General features: G+C 44.5%; 1 protein-coding gene across 3 annotated transcripts in view; it reads right to left on the minus strand.

Annotated features, from left to right (window-relative positions):
- COL8A2 (collagen type VIII alpha 2 chain) overlaps positions 1-16,049 on the minus strand; it is a 156,069-nt gene that overhangs the window by 33,696 nt on the left and 106,324 nt on the right. For 2 of the 3 annotated variants that reach the window (XM_079987729.1, XM_079987730.1), the window contains one exon: positions 7,204-7,333. Coding sequence is in view for 1 of the 3 variants with exons in the window: in XM_079987728.1 (XP_079843854.1) it covers positions 37-59 (23 nt within the window). In the remaining 2 variants the exon portion in view is untranslated. Of the gene's footprint in view, positions 1-36; positions 128-7,203; positions 7,334-16,049 lie in introns of those variants that run through there. The other variant, XM_079987728.1, reaches the window with a different exon arrangement.

Here is a 16,049-nt window from a genome sequence, read left to right on the forward strand (position 1 = left end):
ATCCCAAACCATCCCAAAGCATGTCTTTTAACTCACCTGCCTGTCTTGAAATGCTTCATTCTCCAAGTCCAGACTCTCCCACTTCCCTTCCTAAGGCTCCTGCGCACAGCCTGAATACTTTGATTGTCTTTTGCCAGGCTGTGACGTATACACCCACTTACATATTCCCTCTAAACATCAACAAGCTCCATCCCGAGACAAAGTGGTCAATTTATTACTTTGAAGGGGTTCTCTGTGCACAGGCAAGTGTGGCATTAACCACACACTTCAGCTTTAGCTTCGCCTTGTAAACTCTGTGGCAGATAAATGATTTCTCTTCTGACGCTGGAATTAGGTCTTCGTGTGTGGCTGCACCACAAGGCTGGCTGGCTTCACCAGCAGTAATGATGCATCTGACTAGAGAAAGGAATCATCACTGGGAACTCCTGAATGGGATTTCTAATCTCTGGATATTCAGTTTGCACATCTCTACAATGCATATTTCTTTAAAGCCACAGATGACAGAAGACAGACAGATATAGATATAGATATAGATATAGATATAGATATAGATATAGATATAGATATAGATATAGATATAGATATAGATAGATATAGATGATATAGGGCTGCTGTGATTATGCTGAAGTTCTATGGATGTACAGAAAAAGCCACTACATGTGGCAATGGACATAGAAATCAGCCTCCTTCAAATCTCAGGTGTCTTCCTCTTCTATTTTTTTAAGGGGAGCACACTTCTAGCCCTTATAGCTCTGAAAATATGCTCAAATGGGTGTCAGTAATGGCTGCAGAAATCTGAGTGGCCATTGCTTACTGGTTGGCAAGGCACTGAGAATCCACAAAGCTGGGGGAACACTAGGGGGTGCATCGGAAGATGGCTGACAATGACATCTCTCCGACCCACACGAGGTAATTTGGAGGCTATGATGGGAGTAATTAGCCTCCCTACCCCCCCCAGGATGGTGGGGGGGGGGACTGCCTTGCCTGCTGTGCCCTATACCTGGGAGCAACCAGAGCTCAATTAGGGCCAAATTACATATTACATGGGAGAGCTACGGTCAGATCTTGACGGTTTTAAAGCAGACACAAGGATTCTGGATTTGAACCCACTAGGGAAAAGGGACTGGTTTGTAGACTGTAGGCACTGCCTATTTTCTCTTGGTGTGGGGCTAACACCACCTGATATGGCAAATGGTAAGAGAGTGAACACACTTCCAGGCAGTGCCGATTCTCCAATCAAATTTGGAGTCCCACCTACAGTTGTTTCGGAATGAAAATAAAAACATGGGGAGACCCACTGACAAATCTACCATGTAGTTTTCAATCCTGTTGCAATTCTCTGCATGGTGGGATCACTGCGTAAGAACACAAGAGAAGCCCCTGCTGGATCAGCCCAAAGAACCATCTAGTCCAGCAGGCTGTTCTTATAGTAGCCAAGCTTACAAGCCCTGGACCTGTATTCAACATATAAAGATTTCCCACAGTGAAACTGACACATGAGGAGACGACAAGAAGCACTGACCCAAGTGTGTAACAGAGAGAAGTCAAGAACAGGTGCCATCTTCTTCTGTCACTGTTGGTGTTAGCAATTCTTCCTTCTCATATTGTGATCTCTCTGCCCAAGGAGAAACAGCAAAGGAAGAAGCAGGAGCAGAGGCAAGGATGGAGTGTGCTTTCATGCACACCTGGACTTGCTTGCAATGTTGGTGAGTGGTTATGGTGACCTATCCAGACCACAAATGGTGGTCATGGGCTGCAAGGAATGCCTGGCAATATTTTGGTCAGGAAGGCAGGGAGGTTGGGGCCAAGCTAGAGTTGCAGGACCTTGGATAGCTCCAAGCAGACAGATTGCTCCAATGAAGTCTGGAGCTCAAAGGAGGCCTTTTATCCTTCTTAGATCAGTCCACCCCTCCCAGAATGTGTCATTTTCTTGAAGAATGGAGCCTTAAAAGCAGGGATGGGGAACATGTGGGCCTTGCAGTGTTGTTGGACTCCAACGTCTACTATCCCTAGTCATTGGCCATACTATCCGGGACCAATTGGGTCCAACAACAACTGTAGGGCCACATATTCCCCCTCACTGATTAAAAGGGTAGTCCTGTGTCTTGGAACACCCATGCCTTGCGTTTTGCCTACAGTGATGAGGAGATATGGATGAGCATGAGGCCCCTGGTGTAAATGCAACTGGTTCCTTAGGGGTTGGTTTGTCATTATGATATTAAACAGCCCCTATTGTTACTGTTACTTTGTTCCACCTTTTTAAGACTTGGCATAAGCTGAAAGGGCACATTACTTTCAAGGCATGGCCACTGCTGACCAACAAATTCCTTCTCTGCGTGACATAACATTGCACACAGTCTGTTCCCAGTGGCCCACCAGCAACAGCCAATGATGTGGAATGGAGTGGAGTGGGGGGACCCTGAGTGCAATAATGCCATGTCTGCTTTAATGAAAAATTATAAGAGAAGATGAAGGCCTTTGTCAGCCATGCATCTAAAGTGACATTTGGTTCCAAGATACAAAAGGATACTCATCTTAAGTTGAGGTCTTAAAAGGGTTTTTGACATTATTTCTCTTTCTGTTATCAGCTTTGGGTGGACAACGGAAAGGAAAGAGGCACATTTATATAACTTCTAATTGCTGGATATTGCTGCTTTCTCCTTTGATAACCCTGCTCTGTGTTAAGATTCCTACTCATTTCTACATCACTTTTTAAGGCAGAAAATGCTGTTCTTACTTTTATTCTTGTGACAGTCTTGTGAGGCCATTTTAAGATGAAAGGTAATCCACTTTTTCACATAGCTGAGCAGGAAGATGAACCTGGGATTGGGAAAGTGATATCGAACCTCTGTATGCTGTATTCAGGGAATAATACTGACTTGAAGCAATACAACTATATATGTTCCAAATAATTTGTCTCTCAGAGCAGATGGAGGGGAAAAGGCAAAAGAGGATGCCAACCAGAAGCCATAGTGGGCTTAATGCAAACACTTTTCCACTATGGAAACTGGCTGTACCTCAAGCTGTCAAAATTCATTCCAGGGTTATACTGCTTTTGCTGTTCGGCAATATGGCATCCCATTGCCGCCACATTTCCAATCTCAACAAACAGGTCAGAGGCTGATTGAATAGTGGATCTTTTATAAAGACTCTGAAAGGAAGGGGGGGGGGGAGAGGCTTTCCTGATGCCTCAAATCAAGCCCCTTATAGCAAGGAGAATCAAGCTGCAATTATTTCTAAATTTTCACCCATACTTATAAATATGCAATTTTGTGTAAATCTGTAGCATCTTTGGCCTTTGTTTGGAGAGAAGCATACTTGAGTCTTGATCTTAGACTTTCTATGGCAGCAAACAGAGCAGCTCAGGGGAGGGGGGGGAAAGGAGGAAACAAGACAGCATGGGCAGGGTTAAACGTGGTGCAGGGGGTATTCCAATGAGCATCCTAAAGCTTGGCACAAACCTATACACTGCCCTGAGATTTTTTGATGAAGGGCAGTATATAATAAATCTAATCTAATTTAATACAGGAATAACTTGTTTGAAGAGGAATCAGAGGCAGCCCTACCATTTAGCATGAAGGGGCGAAGATCATGCTGGAACAGCTCAGTTGGTAGAGAATGATACTCCTAAACTCAGGGTCATGAGTCTGAGACCTATGTTGGGTGAAAGATTCCCGCATTGCAGGGGGTTGGACTAGATAAGCCTCATGGTCCCTTCCAGCTCTACAGTTCTCTGATTCTATTATAAAGGAAGCCAGGAACTGGTGTCTGAATGGTAAAACAGTACTGCAGGAGTAGGTCACTAATGATTTTTTGGGGGGCAGCATATGTCCCCTATCTATGCTATAAGTTGCTATTGGCTTCACAAAAGTGCAACTGCTGTGTCTTCCCTCCAATAGTCCTGGGAGTTGTAACTTGGCAAGGTGCTAAGAATCTCTTTTTTAGAGATCCCTGATCTTAATATACTTCCCAGAGTTCCTTTAACCCTAGAGAAAAGGAATTAGTATTAAGCCAGAAAAAAATCTGTAAGAAGATATACATATGTGGGATGTAATCCACTGGGAGCAGTCAAGCACTCCTTGTTTTGCTAGAGCGGACATGTAAGGGAATGTTTGGTCCACCCAGTCAAACTTCCTGTTCCTCCTGGCCTGGAGCACCCTTCCTTGCATGTGACTAGTGGGTGGGGGTGACCTTTCCAGACCCGGTAAAAGGACAAGGCATGCTGCCACTCTCCCCTTTTTCCATTTTCTTTTTGTCCTGTGAACTACCTGGAATGAACTGCTGGCTGCCTGCCAAGCAATCCCCCAGGTCATCTCCCTTATGGGATAAACCTGTTTGTAACTTTAAGACTAAAGCCTGCCTTCAGGGATCACACTGTGCTCTGCCTGATCGTGAATAAACTTTCTTTTTATTGCTTATGAATGAGACTGTGGGGTCTTTTTTCTTTTAGGAGGGATTCAAGGGGTCTTACCAGGAAAATATTAGAACACATTTCAATCTGCACAAGCCAGATTGAATTGCAAATTGTCTTAAGAAACTCACACGGGTTTGCAACTAGTTTTCCGCTGTGTAAAGGGGAATGCACTCTGCTAAGTAAAGGAACTTGCTAACGCAGTTAGGAAGGATATTAATAAACAATATATCTTCTCCTGCCACCCTGAACATTCCCACAACATATTCCCTTAAAAGTAGCTATGTTATATGCAACTTATGTAATCTAGACTGTATATATGTATAATCAATGGAAAACCAATAAAAATTTATATGGAAAAAAAAAAGTAGCACGTCAGGATGGCCCTTCCCTACCTACTATCTACTTCACATAGATGCTGCTGCAATTATGACGGTGAAATGCACAGATACCTTACAGAGTATATGAAATTACAGTGAAAACCAGGCTTGATATGACCAATGGTTCGATCTCGTGTCTACAGTAGTTTCATACCCAGAAGCAATTGGTTCATTCCCAGGTTTCAGCACAGAAAGGGGCAGCAGAGAATTGGAAGCAATGTGCAGAGTGAGCATAGGAAGCTGCCTTATGCTGAGACAAAGAGCATTGGTCCATCTAGTTGGGTACTGTTTACAATGATTGAGAGCAACTCTCAAGGATTTCAGATAGGGGCCCCTCCCAGTCCACCCTGCAGACGTTGGGGATTGAACCTGGGACCTCCTGTTCTCCCACTGAGCTATGGCCCTTCTCTGTGCTTCTTCCTTATCATACCACAACCACAATGAAAAATAACACACCATCCATGCTTGCTCCAAATAAGCTGTCGGATGCTGCATGAATAGACACCTTTCCACCCATGATGTCTCAGGTCACTAAGCAACGATCCATCACACTCCATGTTCTGTCTTTGATGGTGTTCCACAAGGCTTAGTGAGTTAATTGTTTGGAATGCAGCAGGGTCCTCTGGGTGTAGTGCATGAGTATCAGTGCATGAGGTAAGCACTTCAGTGCTCTTCCAGGACCAAGCATATCTGGGAGAACTTTCATACGCAGCTGCAGCAAAGTTCTGACAGTTTATTAAAAGCCCCATGAGCTTGTGAAAAATGGCCTCCTCCTGAGTACGTTCCCTAATATCTGCAACTATTACAGAAGACGTTTGTTCAGGTTCAGAGGCAGCTGGACTCTGGACATGAGTTGCTAGGGGCAAAGCAAAGTGAGGCAAGCATCTGGTTGGCCACTGTGGAAAGGAGGTGCTGGGCTAGAGGGGCCAGGAGAGGTGAATCTTTTGTGTCTCAATGCCACATTACCTCCTGGCCAACTGACTGGCGACCACGTGCCAACTGAGAAAGGTGCAGGGTAAGGGAAGCTGTGGTGCATTGCTCTTTTAAGATGCTCCGGGTGTCTTAAGGCAGCAGATCCTGGCATAGCTAGCTTCCCTTGTCTTTTCTAACAGATTCCCAGTCTCTTCCAATGCTTGTAAGTGCTCTGCCCACCTCCCCCTTCAGCTGCTGCAGAGATCCTGGGATCTTCCAAATATTGCTGACAACAGATCCAGTAGGGTTTTTCATTATGTTCTTAAACTTCCTTATCCAAGCCTCATTTATCCCAGATTGTGTCCGCACATCTGTTTAGTCTGCAATCCCACTACTGGTTTGGAAAGCAGTGTTAACAGGACATTAGCCATACCTATCCTGTGCTACCTCCTGAATTTGAGGCGGTATGCCTCTGAATACCCGCTGCTGGGAATCACAAGTGGAAAGAGTGCTCCTACACGCATGTCCTGCTTGCAGACTTCTCAGAGGCAGCTGCTTGGCCAACATGAGAACAGGATACTGGTCGAGATGGGCCTTTGTTCCTATCAAGGTCAGCAGTAGGGTGGTAGGGACAATCTCCCAGGTGCATCCAGTTTTGGGGATGAAATAGGTTATGTCCTTTGCTAGTCATATATCCAATTGCGGCTCACTGTCACACACAATGTAATGGCAAACACTATGAACGGAGCCGGTTCTGATACACATAGGTTTGTCCCTGTTATCTGTGTTCCCTGCCTTGGTTTCACTCTATTTACAATGCTAGAATGTGATGAAGTCTTGAGCTTTTAAAAACATGATAGAAAGAAGATTTGGAACATGGCACTGTATATTTATACAGTCAAAATAAGTTGTTTTACACCAATTCAGACCATTAATCTATCTAGTTCAGCAAACTCTGATTGGCAATAGCTCGCCATGATCTCAGATGAGGGACTTCCTCAGAGCTACTCTCTAATAGCTTTTTAACTGGAGATGCAAGGCATTTGGCTCTATCACCAAGCTGTGGTCCAAGGGTGGGGAACCTGTAGCCCTCTGGAAGCTGGTGAACTACAATTTCCATCATCCTTGACTACTGTGAATTGGGCTGATGTCCAACAACAGCCACAGGTTTCTAGGCTGTGAAGACACTGTACATGGCTACCCCCAAAGAATCCTGGGAACTGTAGTTTACCCCCACAAAGTTACTTCCCAGCACTCTTAAAATACTTCAATTCCCATGATTCTTTGGGCAAAGTCTTGTGCTTTAAGGTATGCTGTGTATGCAGCTCCCCTCTTGCTCTAGTCCCTCCCATGAAGAGTAAAACAGTTGAAGCAGGCCTTCTAGCCCAGTTTTTACTACTTTGGGGACTGATCCTAGCACCTTTTGTTTGCAAAATATGTTCTCCACCCCTGAACTGTAGCTCCTTCTTAATAGAAAGCAAGCTAGTTGAGCAGGCTTACCTGGAGTCTTGGCGCGGCAAGACCAAGTGCAAATGTTTTGCAGAAACCTGAAGTCCAGTTTCACAGCATATCTTTGCTCCTTTTGAAGATCTGCTAAAAGCCAGGAGACCGAGATCATAGAGTCATACTCCTAGAAGGAACAAAAAGAGATCATCATGTTGCAAAACTGAGCTTTAGAGTTCTGTGAGATGTTCTCGGAGGCGAGAGATCCTGTTGGGCCTTGTTTTATTGACATCCCAAGATACACCATGGTTGGCTACAAGAGAAAGAGCTGCCTCAGTAGTGTTCACAAAACATGAATCGCAGGGGATTTTTTATATCTGTGTGAGCTGTTACCCAACAGGGAGAGGCTGTCATGTGTTTATTCAGAAAGTAATGGAATTACTTTTTTAAAAGGAATTTCATTTCTAGAAACATAAGGAAACACTGGGATTGTTTATTCATGAAGCTTTCCCTGAGCAAGACTTTAGATTCCAGTGAAATTCAGAAGACAGAGCAAGTTCTGGAAAAGCAGCACATGGGAATAGTTTTCTTCCTAAATTGGCATTCCCACACGTGTGCACAAGTGGCATTATTTAAAAAAAGAACCAAATGAGCCCATGAACACCAAATATTAGAACAGAATCAGACCAGTCAATTTACATGGAAGAATGAGAGCCTAATTCTATTTTACTTAGTCATTGCAATTATTTGGTATTTTGCTCTTCAGTGCAAGGACTTCCAGAGCATCTTGCAACAATTAGGGCTTATGTCTCCTTTATGCTCTGTTTCTCCTCTGTTTGGAACTTTGATGCTCTGAGGCCATTCACATGAAGTAGTGGAAGAAAAGGGAGAGACCTGGGATTAATGAAGGCTGCTTCACACATTACAAATTCTGCTGCACGCAGATGCCACATGCACCCAAAATATTGTTCTGCACAGCTTTTCAGGAGGATTCTCTTTCCATTCATGCTTGTAATGATGACAGATACCTAAACATACTGTTATGGCTGCTAAATGATCTGCCCGTTCTTAGGTCAATTTACCAGTTAATAGCCTAGGACGCTTGGTAGATGTTTCCTAAGTGGGAGTTAATACTTAGGAAACGGTTGGAGGTTTCTGTTCTCAATGGCAGAGTTACCCAGTGCTGCAGTTTTCCAGACACTTGACTTAAAGATCTTATGCCTCTTCCCTTTAAATGGTAACGTATAGTCCTGGTACATCTGGGGCCCTTCCTGCTCATTCTGCTGAGTGGGGCACCGGGCTTCTCTGTCAGCTGCAAAGTCCTGCTCTGATGCACCACTGCAGCTACCAGACCTTGGGAGGGAGTCCGGAGTGGCACAATGGGTCAGTGCATCTGGCTGTTAACCAAAATGGTTGGTGGTTCAAGCCCAACCAGGGACGGCTGTGGGCAGGATTCTTGCATTGCAGTGGGTTGGACTAGATGGCCCTCGGGGTCCCTTCCAATTCTACAATTCAACTATGAGTAAACACCCCAGCTGAGGAGAAATGCTTGATGCATTATTTGTTTATTAAATTTGTATCCCATACTTCCTCCCGAAAGAGCCCAGGGGGCAGCAAACATCAAAATGTTAAAGCAATACAATTTGCAATAAAATATAAACATATTCAGAACATTTAAACCACAATGGCATTGCTTCTCCAGGGTCTTGGGCCTTCCTCACCAATGCTACACTTCAACAGATGATATATCAAGAACTGAATCTTGGCCCTTTGCATTAGAAACATGTTTTGCACCAGTGGACTATGGGCTTTTTGTTTTTCTTTCTTTTCATACATTTAGATTGTACCTTTCTTCCATCACGGAACCCAAGGTAGCGTTTATTACCAGATCCTAATCTGCTTAGCTTCAGCAAGAGTGGGGGCCCTATGTGCTTTTAGACCAATATAGTTGGTGCTGTGGGTTAAACCACTGGACTTGCCGATCAGAAGGTTGGCGGTTCAAATCCCCGCGACGGGGTGAGCTCCTGTTGTTCAGTCCCTGTTCCTGCCCACCTAGCAGTTCGAAAGCACATCAAAGTGCAAGTAGATAAATAGGTACCACTCTGGCGGGAAGCTAAACGGCATTTCTGTGTCCTGCTCTGGTTTGCCAGAAGTGGCTTAGTCATGCTGGCCACATGACCTGGAAGCTGTACACCGGCTCCCTCAGCCAATAAAGTGAGATGAGCACCGCAACCCCAGAGTCGGTCACGACTGGACCTAATGGTCAGGGGTCCCTTTACTTTACCTTTAGTTTCACTGAATGACTATAAGCAGCCAGTCCAGGGCATAAATAACTTATCTGCTCCAAGCCTGACTGCAGTCTCAGCAGAGGCAGCAGCTCTCACCTTTCAGCAATGCATTTGGCCTAAATCATTATCTGGAACAGGTCATACTTGATGCTCCGTTCCTGACTATCCTTAACTGCACGCTTGGAAAGCCGATGCTCTGTGAAAGACCTGGAGTGTGCAGAAGGAAATGGCTGCATTTCCTTCAAGGAGCTGTAGAGGTGGACATCAATCTTCATTAATTCTGACACAAGGGGGCCTTCTTTCCACTCCCTCCTTGGAGGGAATATAATCTCCCCCGCCAACATTCACCGCTCCTCTCTGGCTACTGTCCGCTGCTAAATGCAAGATCTCTTTGGACGTTTGGGAAGCTTATTTTACAGGGATGATGCATTGCAATAATTATCATCAGCTTAGAATAAGTGTACTCCATTTTGGAGGCCTAAAACAGAAGACCAGCACTGAGGCATAAAAGGCACAGCAGCTGCTTGCTGTAGGTTTTCAATGATTGCACAATTAAGCCAGCCCAAAGGCCAGCTCATCTGAGGTACTAATGTGCTGACAACTTGTGTGGAACAACTGCAGCACAGCTTCAGTGTCACGCTTCTTGAACTGGAGCAAAGCTCTGGGTCAGATGGGGCAAGCAACTCAATTCAGTTTCTATTCGAAAACGAACTACCTAATTTGAACTTTGCAAAACAATACACTGACTAAAACAGAGCCATCTTTCTCTGAATTGAAGTGGAGTTCTCCAGTGAAATTACATGCACAAAAATAACAATAACAATAATAATAATAATAATTTATTATTTGTACCCCGCCCATCTGGCTGGGTCTCCCCAGCCACTCTGGGCGGCTTCCATAGAAACCAAAAATACACTAAAATATCACACATTAAAAACTTCCCTGATGTCTTCTGAATGTCAGGTAGTTGTTTATCGCTTTGACATCTGATGGGAAGGTGTTCCACAGGGCGGGCACCACTACCGAGAAGGCCCTCTGCCTGGTTCCCTGTAGCTTTGCTTCTCGCAATGAAGGAACCACCAGAAGGCCCTCGGCGCTGGACCTCAGCGTCCGGGCAGAACGATGGGGGTGGAGACGCTCCTTCAGGTATACTGGGCCGAGGCCGTTTAGGACTTTAAAGGTCAGCACCAGCACTTTGAATTGTGCTCGGAAACGTACTGGGAGCCAATGTAGGTCTTTCAAGACCGGTGTTATGTGGTCTTGGCGGCCGCCCCCAATCACCAGTCTAGCTGCCGCATTCTGGATTAGTTGTAGTTTCTGAGTCACCTTCAAAGGTAGCCCCACGTAGAGCGCATTGCAGTAGTCCAAGCGGGAGATAACTAGAGCATGCACCACTCTGGCGAGACAGTCCGCGGGCAGGTAGGGTCTCAGCCTGCGTACCAGGTGGAGTTGGTAGACAGCTGCCCTGGATACAGAATTGACCTGCGCCTCCATGGACAGCTGTGAGTCCAAAATGACTCCCAGGCTGCGCACCTGGTCCTTCAGGGGCACAGTTACCCTATTCAGGACCAGGGAGTCCTCCACATCAGCCCGCCCCCTGTCCCCCAAAAACAGTACTTCTGTCTTGTCAGGATTCAACCTCAATCCATTAGCCGCCATCCATCCTCCAACCGCCTCCAGGCACTCACACAGGACCTTCACCGCCTTCACTGGTTCTGATTTGAAAGAGAGGTAGAGCTGGGTATCATCTGCATATTGATGGACACCCAGTCCAAACCCCCTGATGAAAAAATGCTCATTTTAAGTGAGCATAAGTGAATAGCTTACTGAAAATAACATAGAAAATTCATTATATCAGGAAAAATGTGTATATTAGGATAAATTTGCACTAAAATGCTGGTGAATTTTCATGAGGACATTAAAAAAAAATAGACTGCTTTGGAAATGTTGAGAACTGAATTTAAGATTGGAAAAATGAGAAACTGAGAATAAGCAAAACTAAAATTGACACATTCACATATTCACTCATACCCTCCCAATTACAAACTTAATCAGTTAAGCAACCTTTCCCTCTGCCCAGGGAAACATGGGAACTGTTGCTCTGAAAAAGGGGGTTATTGTCTTTAGCATATCAAGCTTCCCCCAACTACAATTCCCAGAATGCTTTTGGGAAGTGAAGGCAGTCAAAGTTGTAAAAAATCAACCAACACCTATAATATGTAGTTATGGTTTCTGTTTCCCTGGAAACTTGCCTGAGGCTTTTCTGAAGCTGCTTCTGATATGTTCTTGTTTGCCAACTTTCAGTAGGCACTATTAAGAAGATCTTCAAGCTACATACTTTACATCAGTACCGGCCTGCTCATGAAGTGAGGTGAGGCAGTCACCTCAGGTGGCAGATCAGGGCATGAGGAGCACAAAGTTCACCACTGCCATTTCCTGTGTGGGTGTGCCCTGCTTCCTCTGCTGCTGTACCCCACTGTTGCCACACCCATACCCCACTAGTGCTGCCCCCCACATGGTGGCAGCAGGGAGCACCTGTGGAGGAGGAGATGGTGGCAGCGGGGCATTTTGACTCCAGCAGCAAAATGTCCCAGGCCAGTCCTGATTTACATACTAACACATTATTTCAGTACCTTGGTGTTTTTGAGTTGTATGTCTTATAAATCTAACCTCAGCTCATAGGTTAAGAACAGGGCTAGAGATCCTGTGCTCCTTCAGATTCTTCTGGACTTCAACTCCCATCAGCTCCGACCAACATGGACAACTGTCTGGGATGAGGGAAGCTATAGTCCAATAACATCTAGAAGGCCACATAAGATTCCTTATCCCTGGATTGGAATCTTAATAAAGGCAAACGTCATGTCCAGTTTGTCATGTTACAGGCAGGCATGCTGGCAGAAGTGTAAATACACAATAGCAGCAATCATGTTTTAGAGAGCATGAGATCCCCCTTTCTAATCCAGCAAGTTCGAAGTTATATGCATCTCTAGTGTGGCATTACCTAAATGCCAGCTAAATGGAGGCTGGTGCAATTAATGCTCCTTGCTGGTCTGGGAGTCTTTTTAGAGCTGTAAAAGGAAAATGGAAGAGGAAGGAAATCAAAACAAGCAGCCAGGTCTCTCTTTTTGCAGTATTCTCTCTCCTTTATGTACAAGGTTGCAGATTTAAGTCAAAATGTTGAGGGGAGTTTTCCTGTCCACTAGATGAGTACAACTGTGAAAGAGGATGCCAAGGGCATGCTTGCAAATACCTACCCACCTACCCATTCTTAAGGAAATCAGCCCTAAGTGCTCACTGGAAGGACATATCCTGAAGCCGAGGCTCCAATACTTTGGCCACCTTATGAGAGGAAAAGACTCCCTGGAAAAGACCCTGATGTTGGGAAAGATGGAGGGCACAAGGAGAAGGGGATGACAGAGGACGAGATGGTTGGACAGTGTTCTCGAAGCTACCAGCATGAGTCTGACCAAACTGCGGGAAGCATTGAAAGACAGGAGTGCCTGGCGTGCTCTGGGCCATGGGGTCACGAAGAGTCGGACACGACTAAACGACTAAACAACAACACCCACCTATCTAGGTGATCCTGCAGGGAAGCTTTTTGCTTCTAGAAGAGAGTTTGAACATGGAAGTTAAGCTAGTAACTTTTATGGACATAATTGCAGAGTAGAAACTCTTTGCAGGGCAGAAACGTATTCTTCAGCTGTCTTGATGGTCAGGGTAGTGAAGCTGCTGCCTTGGATGCTTGCTTTGATAGTGGGTGTTCTGCTAGGAAACTTTTGATGTCGTTTTATGATTCTTACAGTTGCTAACTGGAGGCCCTGTGCAACCACCTCATTAGTGTTCAGAGCCTCCAGCTAGCAGTTATGTGGAGGTTTCACTTGTGTGAACTTGTAATTTCATAAGGTGACTCCTTATGCAGGCTTTTCAGTGTTAATTTCATACAAGCTGAAGTGCTCAGTAGCTTCCATGAAGAGTTGTCAATGCACACAAATGGTGCTACTCCACCGGAAGATTAGTGACTGCTCTCTTCAGTTATCATCACTTGGTACCGAGTTTCTTGGAGAGGAGAATGGCACTCTTGGTTGTTGCTCCCACTGAGGCTGTTCACCATTACAAGAGATTTTCAGACTGCTTTGCTTTATTACTGCAGCAAACCATTTTAATTTAAAGTTGGGGGGGGGGGGTAATTTTAAAAAAATGCCTGCAGTTGGTTTCTCATCTTACAGCACAATCTTTGTTTATTGGGAAGTGAGTCCCAATAATCTCTAAGCAGTTTTAGTAAATCTTCTTTGGATTGCCGCTTTAAGAAATATTTCTTGCTCTTGATGACGTTTGGTGTTTTTGACGAACAATTGTTTTCTCTTTTATCTCTTATGAACGTTACATCTTGTTTGTGGTTTGTTTACGTGGATAAATATATTTAAAACCACTTAGCTTGGTGAGGAGCTGAGGTCACTGTACACTGCTTTGATCTATACAGATGAGTTCTGGCAAAGGAGTTTTTTTATATAATTGTTTTGGGGAAAACACAATGTGGGGCCAAATGTTTTGTAGCACTTTGGATGAAACTGGGGCAAAGCCAATGTGGAGTCAATAAATCCAATTTCAAACCAGCAGAGAAATGAGCTCCATGTTAAACTGGCAGGCTTTTGCTCAGAACGGGAATCTTGGCAAGTACACGAACCTGGTGTCAAAAAGTTCATGTAAACAAGCTACTTTTCAGACTCAAATACACACCCACCCACCCCGGGTTGTTGCCACTCCCCGCGATGAAACTTGCAAAAGGCCATTTCCTAGATCAAAATACCTTCACCATTCCATCTTGTAAACATCATTACCATTATGCTTATTATTTTTCTCCTCCCTCTTCAGGATTTTTTTTTTTTTTTTTTGCTTTCAGAGACCTACAAACCTTTCTTCCTGTTTGCTGCCACCTCCCCCAACCACTGTAATTTTGAGATCCATTGAAATACCAGACAGACTGAAGCATTAATAGGAGGGTAAAGCTGCCAGGTGCATATTTTGGCCAGCCAAACAATACATGCCAAACCGCAGGTATTTTATGAGACGTTTCCTGTTATGAAGACATTTTTTTCCTGTAGAGATTCTTTGTTACTGCACCCCCCATCACTCACTTTCTCCACTGTTTCCAGCTCTCCTTTCCCTACGGGCACTTTTGCCTCATAGAGCTGTGTCATGCTACAAAACATTATTATTTTCTTAGCATCACAAAAGGCAAGGTCTTTTGAAAGTAATAAGAAAAAGCACCATTCATTGCAAACATGGGTATAAAAGCAAGCACCATTCAGTTCTGAAAACTAAAACCAATCAACACACACAGACCACACCTCGGCCAATTGTGAAGTTTCAAGGGCTCAAGCAGCCATATTATGGCATGAGCCTAATTCATAAGATACAAGAGGTGGAGCAGGAATCTAACAAGCTGGGTTGGTTCAAGACACTTTGCTGCCTGAGGCAAAGGGCAAGATTGCTCATTCAGGGTAGTATGGCCGTAGACGAGGCAACGGGCAAGACTGATTTCCTCATCCCAATTTTGGCCACATGGCAGCTGAATCTTACTTCATTACTGGCAATAGGACAGTATTCTCCTCTCCATGTGAGGGCAACAAGCTAGGCTACATGGAACATACAGCTCTGTTTTCCAATATGTACCATCATCACCATTCCCTGCCTTTCTCTCCAATGGGACTCAAGGCAGCTTACATATAAAAACAAGAACTGTGAAAAACATAGAAAAATCAGTTATTAAAATACAATTGAACATGGACAGAATTAAAGGTCTGGGAGTAGCCACCAAAAAGGCCCTCTCCTACGCCCCCCCCAAGCGTACCTGTGAGGATAGCAGGACCGAGAGTAGGGCCTCTCCCCCAAATCTCAGACCCCAGGTAGGTTTGTGTGAGGTTTGTGTGAGGAAATACAGTCTTCCAGATAGCTTGGACCTAAGTCATGTATGTTGTCACTGCTACCCCCCACCTACCAGCTACCTCACTCTAGGATGGCCCAGGTGATGAGTATGTAGATACAAGAGCTGTATGGCACTTGCATTTTTTTTAAAAAAAGTATGGTATACCAGGCCTGGCCAATGCAGAATATTTGGCAGCTGCAAGGTTTGATATTGCAGACCCCAGCACAGGGATGCCAACCTGGCAACCATGGGCACTACTTGTGCCCGTAAAGCCTTTCACAGGTAACTTTCAAAAGAATATACAAAGAATTAAAAAAAAAAGGTACAACAAATCAATACAGCTACTGCTCTGGAAAGCAACTGAAAGCAATTCTTTTATGGGTTTAGTGTTTTATATACACACACATATGAGACAAGCCTACCAATTTGTTCTCAGACTGATGTGGAAAAACTTCTTTTCCTGAAGCCATACATCCAGGAAACATTTTTTTAAAAAACCAAACATTCTTTTTCATCAAATAAAAAAGTGTCCCTTCCAATTGCTCCGAAACTACATACAAAGAGGAGGGGGAAACTTTTGAAAGCCAGGAAAAATAAGAAGGAAATAAAGAGAAAGGAAGGAATTCTGATGGGATGGGAGAACAGAGTGGCTTCAGAACACAGCACCTTTGGTGTTCAGGCCCTGCTTG

Source organism: Podarcis cretensis, assembly GCF_951804945.1.
Source record: "Podarcis cretensis genome assembly, chromosome: 8".
In the NCBI taxonomy this organism is placed as follows: domain Eukaryota; kingdom Metazoa; phylum Chordata; class Lepidosauria; order Squamata; family Lacertidae; genus Podarcis; species Podarcis cretensis.